This window comes from Macrotis lagotis, chromosome X, assembly GCF_037893015.1.
Source record: "Macrotis lagotis isolate mMagLag1 chromosome X, bilby.v1.9.chrom.fasta, whole genome shotgun sequence".
Lineage (NCBI taxonomy): Eukaryota > Metazoa > Chordata > Mammalia > Peramelemorphia > Peramelidae > Macrotis > Macrotis lagotis.
Window position 1 is genome coordinate 126,313,307 of NC_133666.1, and position 15,583 is coordinate 126,328,889.

General features: G+C 36.2%; 2 protein-coding genes across 4 annotated transcripts in view; one reads left to right on the forward strand and one right to left on the reverse strand.

Annotated features, from left to right (window-relative positions):
* USP42 (ubiquitin specific peptidase 42) overlaps positions 1-6,612 on the reverse strand; it is a 160,881-nt gene extending 154,269 nt beyond the window's left edge. For both annotated transcript variants that reach the window (XM_074208162.1, XM_074208167.1), the window contains exon 1: positions 6,510-6,612. The gene's annotated coding sequence lies outside the window, so the exon portion shown is untranslated. The remainder of the gene's footprint in view (positions 1-6,509) is intronic.
* Positions 6,613-6,703: 91 nt separating this feature from the next.
* Positions 6,704-15,583, forward strand: part of EIF2AK1 (eukaryotic translation initiation factor 2 alpha kinase 1) — a 39,747-nt gene continuing 30,867 nt past the window's right edge. For both annotated transcript variants that reach the window (XM_074208173.1, XM_074208172.1), the window contains exons 1-6: positions 6,704-6,884; positions 11,152-11,310; positions 12,972-13,105; positions 13,426-13,463; positions 14,171-14,270; positions 15,300-15,380. In XM_074208173.1, the coding sequence (XP_074064274.1) occupies positions 6,767-6,884; positions 11,152-11,310; positions 12,972-13,105; positions 13,426-13,463; positions 14,171-14,270; positions 15,300-15,380 (630 nt within the window). In that variant the 5' untranslated portion in view covers positions 6,704-6,766. The remainder of the gene's footprint in view (positions 6,885-11,151; positions 11,311-12,971; positions 13,106-13,425; positions 13,464-14,170; positions 14,271-15,299; positions 15,381-15,583) is intronic.

Genomic DNA, 15,583 nt, shown 5'->3' on the forward strand with positions numbered 1-15,583 from the left:
AATTCTCTCAATTTCTATTTTACCGTCTGCTTCTAGGATCTCAGGGCAATTTTGCTGTATTATTTCTTGAAAAATGAAGTCTAGGCTATTCTCCTGATCGTGGCTTACAGATAGTCCAATAATTTTTAAATTATTTCTTCTGGATCTGTTTTCGAGGTCAATTGTTTTTCCAATGAGATATTTCACAATTTCTTCTAATTTTTGGCTTTTTGGGAAGAGCTTTATTTCTTCCTGATTTCTTGGAAAGTCATCAGCTTCCTTTAGTTCCATTCTACATTTGAAGGTGTTATTTTCTTCAGAGAGCTTTTTAATCTCCTTTTCCAGCTGGCCAATTTTGCTTTTTAAGGCATTCTTCTCCTCATTTGCTGTTTGTTTTGCTTTTTTTTTTTTTTAGGTTTTTGCAAGGCAAATGGGGTTAAGTGGTTTGCCCAAGGCCACACAGCTAGATAATTATTAAGTGTCTGAGACTGGATTTGAACCCAGGTACTCCTGACTCCAAGGCCAGTGCTTTATCCACTACGCCACTTAGCCGCCCTGTTTTGCTTTTTCTATTAGGCCTAACTGGTTTTTAACATATTATTTTTCTTCAGTATCTTTTTGTCTATCTTTCACTAAGCTGTTAATTTGGTTTTCATGATTTTTCTGCATTGCTCTCATTTCTCTTCCCAATTTTTCCTCCACCTCCCTTAATTGCTTTTCAAAGTCTTTTTTGAGCTCATCCATAGTCTGAGCCCATTTTCTATTTCTCTTGGAGGTTTTGGATATGGAAGCTTCTATTTTGTCATCATCTGAGTATGTGTTTTGATCTTCCATGGGACTGAAGTAATTCTCTATGGTCAGATTCTTCTTTTTTCTGTTTACTCATTTCCTCATCCCAAGACTAATTCACAGCACTTTCAAGGCTTCGGGTTTTTTTTTTGGGGGGGGGACACCCCACTGGGACCAACGCACTTCCCTCTGCCCTGAGCTGTAAGGAGTAGTCCTGCTTGGCTATCTCAGTATGGCAGCCCAAACTGCAACTGGATCTGAGTGTGGGCAAACCGCAGAGTCCTACTCCAAGGGAGAGCAGAGAAATTTCTGCAGTCTTCCCTGACCCCCTTACCACCATCTCTGGGCTGTGCTCTGGGGGTGCAGCTGCTTTCTCCAGATTCTCGCTGCAGGTTCTGTGGCCAGTGCTCCCTCACTCTATATTCATTCTAGTGTCCATGAGTTCAAATCTGATGCTTACTGTGTGACCCTGGGCAAATTGCTTAACACCATTTGCCTCAGTTCTTTATCTATAAAATGAGCTGGAAAAGGAAATAGTAAACCACTTCAGCGTCTTTGCCAAGAAAACCTTAAAAGGAGTCACAAACATAGGAGATGACTCAAAAATGACTGAAATATCAGAAGATTGATAATGAGCTATTTTTGACTATTCAAAGTAATTATTTTCATTATTTTCATTTTTTAATATTATGAAATATTCACCATGATTCTTAATTCTCTTTTTGAAGAATGTACTCTTGATATTTGTTGAAAGGCTTCTGTATAGACTATATTCCTATGTCCCCTTTCATGGCTTAGTCCTTCCTGAATGATGTTTTTCAATGTCATGAACATTCACTATGCCTGTTTTTGCATTGAAATCAATGAGCATTCAAATATATGCTGTTTTAATTTGGAGTGCTCTGAAACATAAGCTACAATCATTTTTATAGTCATCTTTGCTGCAAAAGTTTGTAATAGACACTTAAAGACAATAAGATTAAGTTTCCCATGCTTCTCCAAGGAAAACCTGGAGAACTTGGAGCTGTAGGACTTGGATTTGATTCTTTGTTCTGCTACTAGATACCTGTGCAATCTTGGGTAAGATTCTTAACTCTGTGGGTCTTAGTTTTTTTTATCTGTAAAATGAATTTAGATTAGATGATTTCTAAGGTTCTTTCCAAGTTCTATCTATGCAATCCTTCAATATGCATTTAGCAACAATTTTCTTTTGCTTTTTGATTATTATTATAATTGTAAATTCATATTGTATATAGGATGTCCCAAAAGTTTGAGTGCAGTTTTAATTTAGTAGCTTAAAAAGAAGCTCTCTTATGTTTAGACCATCACCAGATTAGTTTATAGATAATGGATTATTGAACAAAGATCTCACAGATAAAAGACTACACACAATTAAATTAATGTTTATAGTCTAAAATTTGTGCTAGTCTTACCATCTCATGTCCTCTTTTCTACCACTTTGTCAAACTTACCACAGAAAAAGAATGGGGTGTGCACAGAAACAAAAACCATTTTGTATTTTTCTTTGCTTCATGGGTTACAAGAATCACAGAATTTACTACCAATTAGCTAGACTGATGTTTAAGAGAAAATTAAGTAAATAAGATCATAAGATTAAGAACTCAAAGGAACCTTGCAAATCAGTCTATCCCTTCATTTTATAGAAGAGGAAACGGAGATAAATAATCAAAGCTTTCATAGGACTTAAACTACAGAACCAAGAATCCTCAGTTATAAAAAATTTGCCATTTTAATTATGACCTCTACCAGGAATGTTACCAATTGACCAAATTTAATAATATTTATCACTAAGTCGCTTGATTCTACTCATCAATATAACAGTCCCTATTTTTTAATGCTACCAGATTGGTTCTCTTACTCCTGATTGACAAATAAGGGGGTCCACAGTTCAAGCTAGTTATCTTATTTGAAAGTAGGGGGAAAAAAAAGAAAGTAGGGTACCCTTATAGAGTAGAGGATTTTACTACTTTTTGATTTGTTTTCCTGACATCTCCCAACATGGATAAATGTTCTATAAGTCTCTAAGTGTCAGGTTTAAATATAAATGTATGCACCCAGGATGCAAATCTTTTTTTAAACTATAGATGCCCATCAGTGCATCATGGATGTCAACATTTTATTGATGAAACTGTGTCAAACTGCATTCTTAAATGACATTTTACAAATGAGAGGTTAAAGGACATATTTCTATGAGAATAAAAACATACTCTAGATTAGGACAAAGTTAGGACAAAGAAAATCTTAAAGTTTATAAAAGTATAAATTGATGTATGCATAGAATGAATTAGGAAGAAGACAGTCTATTTGTAAGATGCTGAATTCAACTGCCCAAAATTCTTGCATGACCTAGTAGGAGTCAAAAACTCAATCAATCTGAAATAGAACTTTTTAACTCCCTCCTCACACACCCTAAGTCATGTTCACCTCCTCCCTTCTCCTTCACTCCACACAACCAATCAATTGACAAGTATTGTCAATTTTACCTTAACAACATCTCTCACATCTCTCTCCTCATTCAAAGGTCACAACCCCAAATAAAGTTCTCAGATTTTCAAGAAGTAAATAAATACAATGTCACAAAACTGATCAGATATAACAGTCCTGTTGATATTCTAAAGTCAAAGGCACGAAAAAGGAAAAAAAAATCTTATATTCATAGAAACTTTACTTTTAATAGTGAAATTTATAAATAACCAGTATCACTAATGATCGGGGAAAATGACTGAGTTAATTATGCTATATTAATGTACTGAAATGTTATGAAACCACAATTAGTGTCAGAATAATAAGAACTCCAAATAAATTTGCAACAACTATATTTTAAAAACAAAGACAAATGTAATACAGGCAGATTTTGGATTGGTATTTTGTTGAAATTTATATTGTATCAATTGTACTTTTAATCAAACTCTTTCAAATCTTCAACCTCTCCCTATTAACTAGGTCCTTCTGTACTGCCTTCAAACTCTCACTCCACAATCTGACTTTCAGCTTCCTTGCTCAACTCAAACCAGTGTTGCCAATATTAACTGTTTTCCAAATCTGATGGTCTTTTCTCAGTCCCAGTCTTTGATTCTCGGCTGCATATGATACTGTTGACCTAGCATTTGATAGACCTGTTTACTCTCCTCTCTGGATTTTTTGGTGACACTCCCTCCACCAGTTTCTCCTCCTTCCTGCCTGACTGCTTCTTCTCATTCTTTATTGACTCATCATCCATACCATGCCCCCTAAGGGGGAAAATTTCCCAAGATTCTGCCCTGGACTTTCATCTCTTCTATAATCTTTCTTGGTAGTCTCAATGACTTTCATGGGTTTAACCGTCATATCTATGTAGATAACTGCCAGATTTATATAACAACCCCAGTCTCTCCTTTGAGTTTAATCCTATATCACCAATTGCCTATTTCAAACTGGATGTTCCAGAGACCTCTCAAATTCAGCATGTCTAAACCTGAATTTATCTTTCCCTTTAAACTCTCCCCATTCCCAAACTTCCCTATTTCTGGTGAGTCACCACAATCTTTTCAGATTCCCAGTTTTACAACCATAGCAATATCCTAGACTTCCTACTCTCTCCCTCATCATACTAATTGAATAGTTGCCACGTCTTGCCATTTCTACCTATAACATCTCTCTTATCAGATCCCTTTTGTCCATTTAAAAAGACTACCTAGATTTTTTCAAGTCTCTGTATTGATCTCCCCAACTCAAGTCTCAATATTCCAGTTTATTCTGCACATTGTTGCCAAAGTAATTCTTCTTACACACAGATTAAGTCACCATGACTTCAACACAACCAAGTAGTTTCTTCCTAGTGCCTCTGAATAAAATGCAAATTCCTCTATTAAGCATTTTAAAGTCTTTTATAACCTGACCTCCACTTCTCTTTCCAGATTTGTACATTTCTCTCCTCCTGCATCAGAAGACCTAGCCAAACTGCACACATTCACACACATTCCCCCCATATTCATAGTGCCCTCCATTTTTCTCAATTTAACAATCCCTCTAGTCCTTTAAGACACAACTTAAGCATGGGTTTTCTGATTCTACCAATTGCCAGGGGCCCTGTTCCCAAACTACCTTGTATTTTACTATTTTCTATAGTTTCTATTGATTCACTTTATATTTATTCAAATATATGCTATATGTGTGTGTGTGTGTGTGTGTGTGTGTGTGTTGATATATATGGGTGTAAAGACAGATTTATATATTCTTGTTCTTTGCTCATGAGAATACAAACTGCTTGTTTGTAAGAATTGTTTCAATCTCTGTACTTGTATCCTCAGCCTAGCACATTGCCTATCAAGAACTTAATAAATTTTTTTAAATTGTTCCTGATAACTTTTTTTTAGGGTTTTTTTTTTTTTTTTTTCGTTTTTGCAAGGCAGTGGGGTGAAGTGGCTTGCCCAAGGCCACACAGCTAGGTAATTACTAAGTGTCTGAGGTCGGATTTGAACTCAAGTATGGTGCTCTATCCACTGCACCACCTAGCTGCCCTTCCTGATAACCTTTTAAGACAATTGCAGAATAGTTTCTCATGACAGGGAATTTCCTCATTTGAGTCTGCAGACCAATGAAACCTCAAGTCCTAACCAATCGCACACACATTCGATCCCCTATATATAAAATAGATTTATATCTATACTTATATGCATAATATACATATTTGTATACTGTAGATTACCATACTTAAATAGTGGAAAGAGAAGGGGGGGGGAAGAAGGGAGAAGAGGAGGAAAAGGAAAGAAAGAAGAAAAAAGAGAAAAGAGAAAAAAAGAAAAAGGAAAAGGAGAATATTCTCTATTGAGACTGCTCAAGACTATACAAAAAGCCTCCACAGTCTTCCTTTGAGAGAAAAACCTATTATTTTAAAACCTATTAAAATTATGTAAGTTGAACATTGCGTTACTCATGTCCAAGTGGAAAATATATATTATTAAAGAGTTGTTGAAAATTTAAGTTTGGTTTTCCATTGACACCGTTTAAGAGTTTGTTAATTTGGAGCGGTAAGTGGCCTTCCCCTCCCCCAAGAGGGACTTTATCTGGGTTTGGGGGCGTCAGTGTAGTCACTTTCCGGGCTTGGCGTTCTCAGGCCTCACGACTGAAATCTGGGCCTCTTGACCTGGGGTCTGTGAAACAGCTTCCAGGGGGTGGGCGCTGGGTCGGGCAGGGTCCCATGCCCGTTCCTACATAACTGACTTCCTCCGGGGTCCTCTGCATCTACTTTACGAGGCCTTCTGGCGACGCCGCGGTGTTCCCGCCAAAGGAGGGCCCGAGGCAGGGCCGCGGGGGGCCGGGCAGCCCCGAGGCAGGGCCGCGGGGGCCGGGCGCGGGCTTGGCTTCGCTTCCCCATAATCCCCTGCCCGGGCTTCCGGGAGAGGCCGGGCCGCGGGCCAATGACGGCGGGCCTGTCCCCGCCCCCCTCCCCCCCCCCCCAGCCGAGGTGCGGCCGCCGCCTCTGGGAGGCCGCGTCCCACGGCCTGAGCCGTCCCCTCGCCGTCCGTGCCTTAAAGTCGCTCCATGTGGCGCGGGCTGTTGGAGACGTGGGGCACCTACTGATCCCACCACTTAGTGGCGTTGGGATTGTGCCCTCGGAGGGAAGACGCCCGGAACCGGAGCCTCCATGGTGTTGGGGTTTTTTTTCTCGGGGGGCGGGGTTGACGGACAGGCAGGGGGGGTCATGCCCTGTCTAGGAGCGGGCAATTCCACGCACTCACCGGCAGGGGTCGTCCCGTCAACGCTTCTCCCTCATCCCGGAAGGGGGCGCACGGTGGTGCCGCTTCGGCTCGGAGAAGGGGCGGCCTCCTTCTCTTCCGCGCCGAGCGGACTTCCGGTCCCGTGACAGTTACTTCCGGCGGCCTGTAGCGCCTCCTCCGAGAGGCCGGCCGATCCGGCGGGGTCGCTGTGCCGGCGGCTTGGAGCCGAGGTCCTTCTGGAGCCTTTGGATGGGGCGCGTTCCCCGGCGTGGCGAGCGATGCTCGGGGACGACCCCGCATCGCAGGAATGGGAAGCGAAGGGCGCCGGAGCCGCCGCGTTGCCACCGCCGCCGGCCATAGACTTCCCCCAGGAGGGGTCGGACATTCGCTATGATGGTGAGCCGACCTGGGCTGAGACTCCGAGGCCCGAGGACCACTGGGTGGGAGGAGATAATAGCGCATAATAGAACCAGGTGCCCGTTAGCCAGGGCAGGCCTTCTCCACGCCTGGCAGGGTACAGTCTTATTTTTTGTTGGATAAATGCTTTTTTTTCTCCAAATCTGCTGCACCATTCCTTCTGCCCCTCCCCCTTACATACACAGACATACGCTCTCTCTCTCTCTCTCTCTCTCCCCCTCCCTCCTCTCTCTCCTCTCTCTCTTTCTCTCTCTCTCTCACTTCCTTCTGTCCTTTCGGATACGACTCAATGAGGTTCAGGGACTGCTTGAGATAAAGGAACCAGATAAATCGACAGGTGCAAAACTCATCTCCCGTAGAGACCAAAAATTTGAAATGCTTTCACCTTGAATGAATGAATGAATCTGCATTTATTACTGCTGTGGTAAAAGATCAGTAAAGGATTGTTTTGGTTGTCCCTGAGTCCCTGGCATATTGGACGGCCTTAGCAGCTCTTAAGCTTTACTATTCGGTTCATGTTTATATGCTTTCTTGACAGTGATGTAGCTAGAGGTCGCTTTAGAGGGATTTAAAACATAACAGGTTTTTTTTTTTTATCGCTTGTAAAGTACCAAAAGGAATGAATAAAGGGTTCTATGCTAGGAGCTATGGGTTTTTCATAATTTTAAACACATCGTTGTCTCATGAAATTTTTAATCCAGAGGAGAAAGGTGGGGTGGCTAGGATAGAGCACCAGCCCTGGAGTCAGGAGTACCTGAGTTCAAATCCGGTCACAGACACTTAATAATTACCTAGCTGTGTGGCCTTGGGGCAAGCCACTTAACCCCATTGCCTTGCAAAAACTTAAAAAAAAATACAGAGAATGGCAACAAACCTTTTGAGATATGACATCATTGAGATGGCATATCTGTTCAATAGAGAATATGAAGGGGATTGGAGAATTCAATTGAAAATTGATTCAAATTATCTAATATTTTTATTGATTGCTATGTCATATAAGTAACAGTTGTCAGTTCTTATGTTTTTGGTGGCATTTGAATTTGAATAAAATGCCTATATAGAGTGTCAATTTTTTAAAAAGACATATAGTAAACTTCATCATGCACAAATGTGATAATAAAAAAATATATTATTTTAAAATCCTTTTATAGCAGTAAATGTAGGGGACATAATAAATGACTTACCCCAAGTTAATAGGAGTAGGATATCCTATAATAATATTGGCTAGTACATAACTATATAATTTCTTCACCCATAAAAGGAAACAAAAATAATATGTACATTATACTTGATTTTTTTAAGTGGAGGTCTGAATAGTATAGTGGAAAGAATAATGTTATGGAGTCAAAGGACTTGGATTTTGATTGTGGCTCCTAAATTTATTACCTGTTTTACCTTACTTTGGGTAAAGGAGTCTGACTAAATCACCTCTAAGGATATTTAATGTTCAAAATCTATAACTCATTTGTTCATATTTGTAAGAGGGAAAATGGCAAAATTTAATCTTCATTTTTAATGGATAAGTAAGATGACAAATTTAAATGAATTTGCAAAATTGTAAAGTCATAGATAATCCAAGAAAGAAGTTAATCTGTGAACATAGATGTATACCTTGTCTGTAGTCTTGTGATAAGGTTTTCTGTGAACTCAAGATTACTCCTAAAAGGGAGTAAAGCATGATAATCTTGTAAAAAACATTTCTTGGGAGACTAGTTAACAATACTGTTTAGTTTACATGGAACTTGTTTCTTTTGAAAAACATCCTTTTAAAAACTTATACTCTTGTTAAAGACAAGGCAAGAAGTGTTTGAAGAAACTGATGCATGGAAGTTAAATGTTACTAAATAAGAGCATAATGCACAATATTATCTTTTTCTATTTTTCTTGACTGCTAAACTCTCAACCTTTAAATCTACTGATATACTTAAGAACTATATAATATTCATAAGAGTAATGATAAACTTTTCATTTCCTGTATTTGTGTTGGAGCTCAAAGATTTAGCTCTATAGGAGACCTTAAAGGTCATCTAATTCACCTCCCTCATTTGCAGCATCTTTCTGGCCTAACTTAGAAGTTTGCCCAGAACATTTCAAAATAGATGCTGTGATTTTACTTCTGAGACTTCTGACTCTTAAAAATATCATCTTACTGTAATAAATCAATTTTATATAGCATTTTAAGACCTTCAGAGCATTTTTCTCATCATTTTTCACATTTTGTGTGTGATGGGCATATTTAAATTTCAGCTAAGGAAACTTAGAGATTCATAGAGGTTAAGTGACTTATGCATTGTCACTCCAGTAGTTAAGTCGCAGACTTCCTGGGTCCTGAACTCAGGTCCTTAAGATTTAAAATGTAGTGTTCCTTTCACTATACTGTAATACTTCATAATAAGACCTTGAATAAATTGAGTGCTTTTTCATGAACTCATTTGGTTTTCACAACAAACTGTTTCCTACTTTTTTTTTTAACATTTGTCCTCCTTTTCCTTCTACCACTGTTTGCTTTTCTCATTTTTCTAATTTTTATCCATTAACTATTCCTCTTATACCTTCTTTTCACTTAATACACTTAGTCAAGTGTTTCTGACAAAGGACTCATTTCTAAAATGTAGAGAGAACTGAGTCAAATTTTTTTAAAAAAGATAAGCCATTCCCCAATTGACAAATGGTCAAAGGATATGCAAAGGCAATTTACAAATAAGGAAATCAAAGCAATCCATAGTCATATGAAAAATTGCTCTAAATCATTAATTATTAGAGAAATGCAAATTAAAACATCTCTGAGGTACCACCTCATACCTCTCAGGCTGGCCAATTTGACCAGAAAGGACAATGATCAATGTTGGAAGGGATGTGGGAAATCTGGGACACTAATACTTTGTTGGTGAAGCTCAGCCTTTCTGGAGAGCAATTTGGAATTATGCCCAAAAGGCAACAAAAATGTATTTACAGCATACCCTTTGATCCAGCAATACCACTCCTGGGTCTATACCCTGAAGAGATTATGAAAAAGGTAAAAACATTACTTGTACAAAAATGTTCATAGCAGCTCTGTTTGTGGTGGCAAAGAAATGGAAACTGAGGGAATGTCCATCAATTGGGGAATGGCTTAACAAACTGGTATATGTATGTGATGGAACACTATTGTTCTATTAGAACCCAGGAGGGATGGGAATTCAGGAAAGCCTGGAAGGATTTTCATGAACTGATGCTGATCAAGATGAGCAGAAGAACATTGTACACCCTAACAGCACCATGGGAATGATGATCAACCCTAATGGACTTGCTCATACCAACAGGCACAATTTTGGGATATCTGTGATGGAGAATGCCCTCTGTATCCTGAGAAATAATTGTAGAGTTTGAACAAAGACCAAAGACTATTACCTTTAATTTAAAAAAAAATGTTGCCTTATTATGTAATTCTGCTATATCTCATACCATATGTTTCTTCCTTAAGGAATATGATTTCTCTCCCATCACATTCAAATTAGATCAGTGCATACTATGGGAATGATGTAAAGACTAACAAACTGCCTTCTGTGGGGGCTGGGGGGAGGGAAGCAAGATTGGGGAGAAAATTGTAAAACTCAAAATAAGTAAAAAAAAGTTTCTAAAATAAAAAAAAATACTCTTAGTCATTTAAAGCTGTCACTTTGTGGTTTCAACTAACCATTTAATTAAATTTATTTAAATGTCAAAATCTCCACTCTTTATACCTGTTGTACCTGGGGTTCTTTCTTATTTTGCCTCTGAACTCCAGAATATTTTCACTTGATTGTCTCACTGATAGCCTATTTGTTGAAATTGGAACTCATTTTTCCTTTACTACTCATTAATTCCTAGTTTTTCTGTGTTACAATCATCATTAACACTGTCCTATGAGTTTCCAAAGTTTTCAACGTGGAATTATCATTGTATTTAAGCAAATCTGCTTACCATCTCCCCACTTAATTGTTGCTGCCCTCTTGTTTCTGTTTATGTTATTCTCCATTCTGACTCTCACTTCCTTACATGCCCTCCTACCTCTTTGCAGGGTCTGACCTCCTTTTTAGATGAAGCTTTTTGCCTTGGGGATTTTTCTTTATTCAACTTCTTTCTACTCTTAATTTTTTTTTACTTTTGTCTCCAGACAAGTATTTAATAATGTCTGAGTTATTATTTACTCACTTGTATTATTATCAACATAGGAAATGTTTGCAATTCATTTAAAATAGATACCCTTTTTTAATTTTACTTCTAGAATCTGATGTTCCTGCAGAACTCCAGGCTGTGAAAGGACCTCTACCACATTCAACATTTCCCTCTGCAGTTGCAAACCAACTATTGCTTGTTTCTTTGTTGGAGCACTTGAGCCATGTTCATGAACCAGACCCCCAACGTTCAAGACAAGTGTTCAAATGTTAGTAAGAATAAACCAAACTCATTTATGACAGTTTGTAAAATTATTGTGTTTATGTTGAAGTTTTGATAAGTAGATAGTATTCTAGAAAATTTGGTGTGAAATGAATATCTATGAAAGAAATATATAATTGAACTCAGTCTCTAAGTCCATTTTTTTCAACTATTTAATATATGTAATTGTGAAGACCTAGCATGCTTTTTTTTACATAATGAATTATACTTAAAATCTTGCACAAAATCTTATATTATTGCCAAATATTGAGAAATCTTTCATTTGTGTTTATAATATTAATTTATACATGGCTAGGATGTCTTTTGTGGATTAACAAAATGGGCATATATTTTTAAAAATCTGGATACTGAGTACTTGAAAATATACTTGAAGAGTAGGTTAAAATCAACTAAACAATTTGTTTCTAGTAAATCTATAGTTACTTCATTTGTAGAAATTATAGAGCACAGGTGAGATGAGGGAATTAGATTGTCAATCTCCTAGTTAAGATTCAGTTTCAGTGGTATGGTCAAAGACAGGATGATGAACTACCAGAAAAGTCATGGTTTCTGATACATTGTTTTTGCAGTTGCAAAGAGAATCCTGTTTTAAAGAAACTTTTCTACAGTGTAAAGAGAAGGAATACTCTAATACTTATTTTTTAATTTATTTTTTTATATAAGGAAAATGTTTTGGTTATTGTGTGGCAAATATTAACAGATTGAGACAGGGAAGGTGAATTGTACAAAGGGAGCATTTTTTAGTTCCCAAAGTACCTGAGAAGTTCTGTTCTGAGTGGAGATTTTTTGGTAAAATTCATTGTATCCCAAGACGAGGAAGAATGTTGATAAGGACTTCTTTACAGAATGTAAAAATAGCATCAAACACAAAAGTCCAAATATACTATTTATGCCGAAAACCAAGTTGACCTTTTAGAAACTTGTCATTTTCAAAATTTATGCATATTTAATACCTTGTCAATCTCCTAGTTAATCTCCACCTTCCACTTTCAGCACTGAAAAATTTTATATCATTTTGGCTAAAGACTTTCTGTAATAGAAAAGAACAATTAGTACTTCTCAGTGCTTCTCACTGGTTCTAATTATTTGTTTGAACTAAGTTTATTCACTTTCATCATAGTCAATAGTGTCTATCAGTGAATGATAATGTATTTTAAAATCCATGTGTGTTTAATTTTATTTAAATTTGTTTGAATTTTATATTCTTTATTTTATAAAACCAAATTAATGTGTTAATTGTTCTTCTAAAGGACACTACTTCTGGCTGTTAGAAAAATGTATATGTATATATGCATATATGTGTTTCTATGTGTGCATGTATGTTTTATATGTCTATATATCTATTCTCAGTATAAATATTTATCTGAATTTTACCTATTATTAAAAAGTAATAATTCACATTATATAGTTTGGAAAGTGCTTTCTACCTTTTCAGATAGGTGATATAGTAGTAGTTTAAAAGTATGGCCTTGTTTCTTTGTGCCATTTGTTTTTTTTTCCAATTATATACAATAGTAGTATCTACCTATCATTTTTTGTAAGGTTTTGAATTTTACAATTTTTCCCCCACCCTCCCTTACCTCCCCCCTCTTTGAGTCATTTGTGTCAAACTTCCTATTAATTATTTTTCCTGTATTCTTTTTGTAGTACTTTGTCAAACTTTTACCAAAATGGGGTTGTTGTCTTCCTTCGCCTGCAGTGAAGAATTTAGTTCTTTGAGGTTGCATCACAACAAAGCTATTACTGAATTAATGAGAATAGCTAAGCAGAAAGTTCTTGAGGTAATTTTTGTACTTTTAATTCTCTTTTTATTATTAAAGTATATATTTGAATTCAAGACATCTTGAAATCTCCATGTAAAACTCATTCTATGAAAACAAAAAATTTCCCCTCTTATTTAATAACTTAATTTTGTAGAAGGAAACTGCTTTTAATGAAATCTATTACTGTCATTAAAAAGCAAATTGAAAACATGTTGGATTTTTCCCCCAAGTAGTTAATGTACTTCAAATTATTAGTTGCTGTATTGTTTTGTTTTTCTTTATTTAAAGAAAAGCTAAGATCATTCTCTATAATTTTAAAATTGCTTTTTTTTTTTTAGGCTCAGCATGAAGAATACCCTCGTGTCCATAGAGTCAGGTATTTTCTTGTGTTTTTTTGATCATTAGAAGTAGTAAACATTTTATCCAAAGGCCCCAAATTTTTCATACAATGTTGATGGCAATTAAACTTTACCACTAGCTGATTCCTTTCATGCTGATCTAGTTGAGGAGGAAGAAAGTCATTCTTTTGACCCCCATGTTCACTGCTATGATATTGTACAGAATACTGGCATTTTAAATATCCAGTTCCCTTAAGGAAGCACTGTTGAATTTGAGCTAACTGAAACTGTAAAAAGGGCTAAATTATAAAGGTCACTTGCTTTAGTTACTTTTAAGAACACATAGAAATTTTCATTGGATAACCATGGCTCAGTAGAAGTCCTTAAAGGACCTGTTTTAGAGAGAAGAGTTATTATTTAGATATACCTATGTACATATATTTGTATTTGTGTAAACATACCTACCCATACACAAACACACATATTCACATGCAAAACTAACTTTTCTAAGACATTTGAAGGTTCTGAAAGTATTTTCCTGTACCATTTACACCATTTATTTGCTTAGCAGATAACTTCTTTTTATAGACAGTAGAAATAGAAACTCAACTTAGCCTCTGTCAAAATTGTCACTGGATGCAAATCTGAAGTAGACTCCAAATTAGTCATGTTTTGCTATCATTTTAATTTAAACAGTACTTTAAGATGTCCCAAATTATTTGTTTTGTTTTGTTTTAACTTTTAGAGCAAAAGAGGTGGTTTTTGAAGCACAAACTTCTCGTTATCTAAATGAGTTTGAGGAAATTGCTGTCCTTGGAAAGGGCGGGTATGGGAAAGTATACAAGGTGATTATATTTTTAGACTCAGTTTTCATGATCTTTAACAAAAGTATATAGTCTAATTGAAGCTTAAAAAAATAATTTGATTTATAACATTATTAAGATACCTAATATATTTACAGGCAAATTAAATTTTTGTATATAATTATATAATTAGAATTGAGGTTCTTTTGTCCAGGTTCATTGATTCAAGTAGGGTCCTCAGATTTTGTCATTTCAGTGAGGAGTTTGTTTTATTAATCCTTTGTCCCAGAGGTGTCAAACTTACATCTCCACATATAACTACAATATTTATTTACTAGATTAAAATGAAATTTGAATTGTTTAATAAAAATATAATATAGCATGGATGATATTAATTTGTGATTTTCTATATTAATATGCAGACCACAGGATTTTATTTCTATTTGCATTTGACACCACTGTACTATACTGTTTGGGGCTTAGACTATCTTTTCCTGAGATTGCATTTGCAACCCTTCTTTAAATTTGGAAGTAGAAGCAGATTGGTGTGGTTGAAAGAGCTCTGATTTTGAAGTCTAAAGATGGGAGCTTCAGGCCTGTCTGTCATTTGTCTATATCCTTGGGCATGTGTCATTGCAACCCTTTTGGAGCCTCACTGTCAAATGCAGAGGTTGGACTAGATGGAATTTCAAGGTTCCTTATAAAGAATTTCTCAAGTCCTCTGCTCTTAAGCTTCAAGCTCTTGGGAATGAATCTCCATTCATTCTCAGGCCTGATTCTAGTACCATTCCTTCCATGTAAGATATGTCTTGATTTTTCCCTCCCCACCCCAGACCCTCCCTGATTAATCAGTTGATCAGCTCTTCAAATAAATTCCTGTTGAATTGAATGGATTCATGAAAATTATTGGATTCCATTAAATGTACCACTCCAGTTTTGTATTTTCATACTTCTGCTAGAACATAGACCTAAAAACATACTAAAAAAACTACTTAATAAGTTTAGATTCTCTGAAATTTATAAATGTATTTGTATCATTGACATATGATAATTATTTTCTGAAAATTTCAGGTCAAGAACAAATTAGATAGGCAATTTTATGCAATTAAAAAAATTCTAATCAAGAAAGCCACTAAAGAGGATTGTATGAAGGTAAGAATTTTTAAGTCTTTTGAAAAAGACTATTTTTAAATCTAATATTTTAATTGAATTGTATATATGCAAATAGACAAAAATGTACATAATTATGCTTTCAAATATTTTGATAAAATATATTTAACTGTAATTTTAAATTTGATGATTTAGGAGGCATTTCATAATCTAGTAGTGCTAAAGTATCATGTTTCAGAAAATGA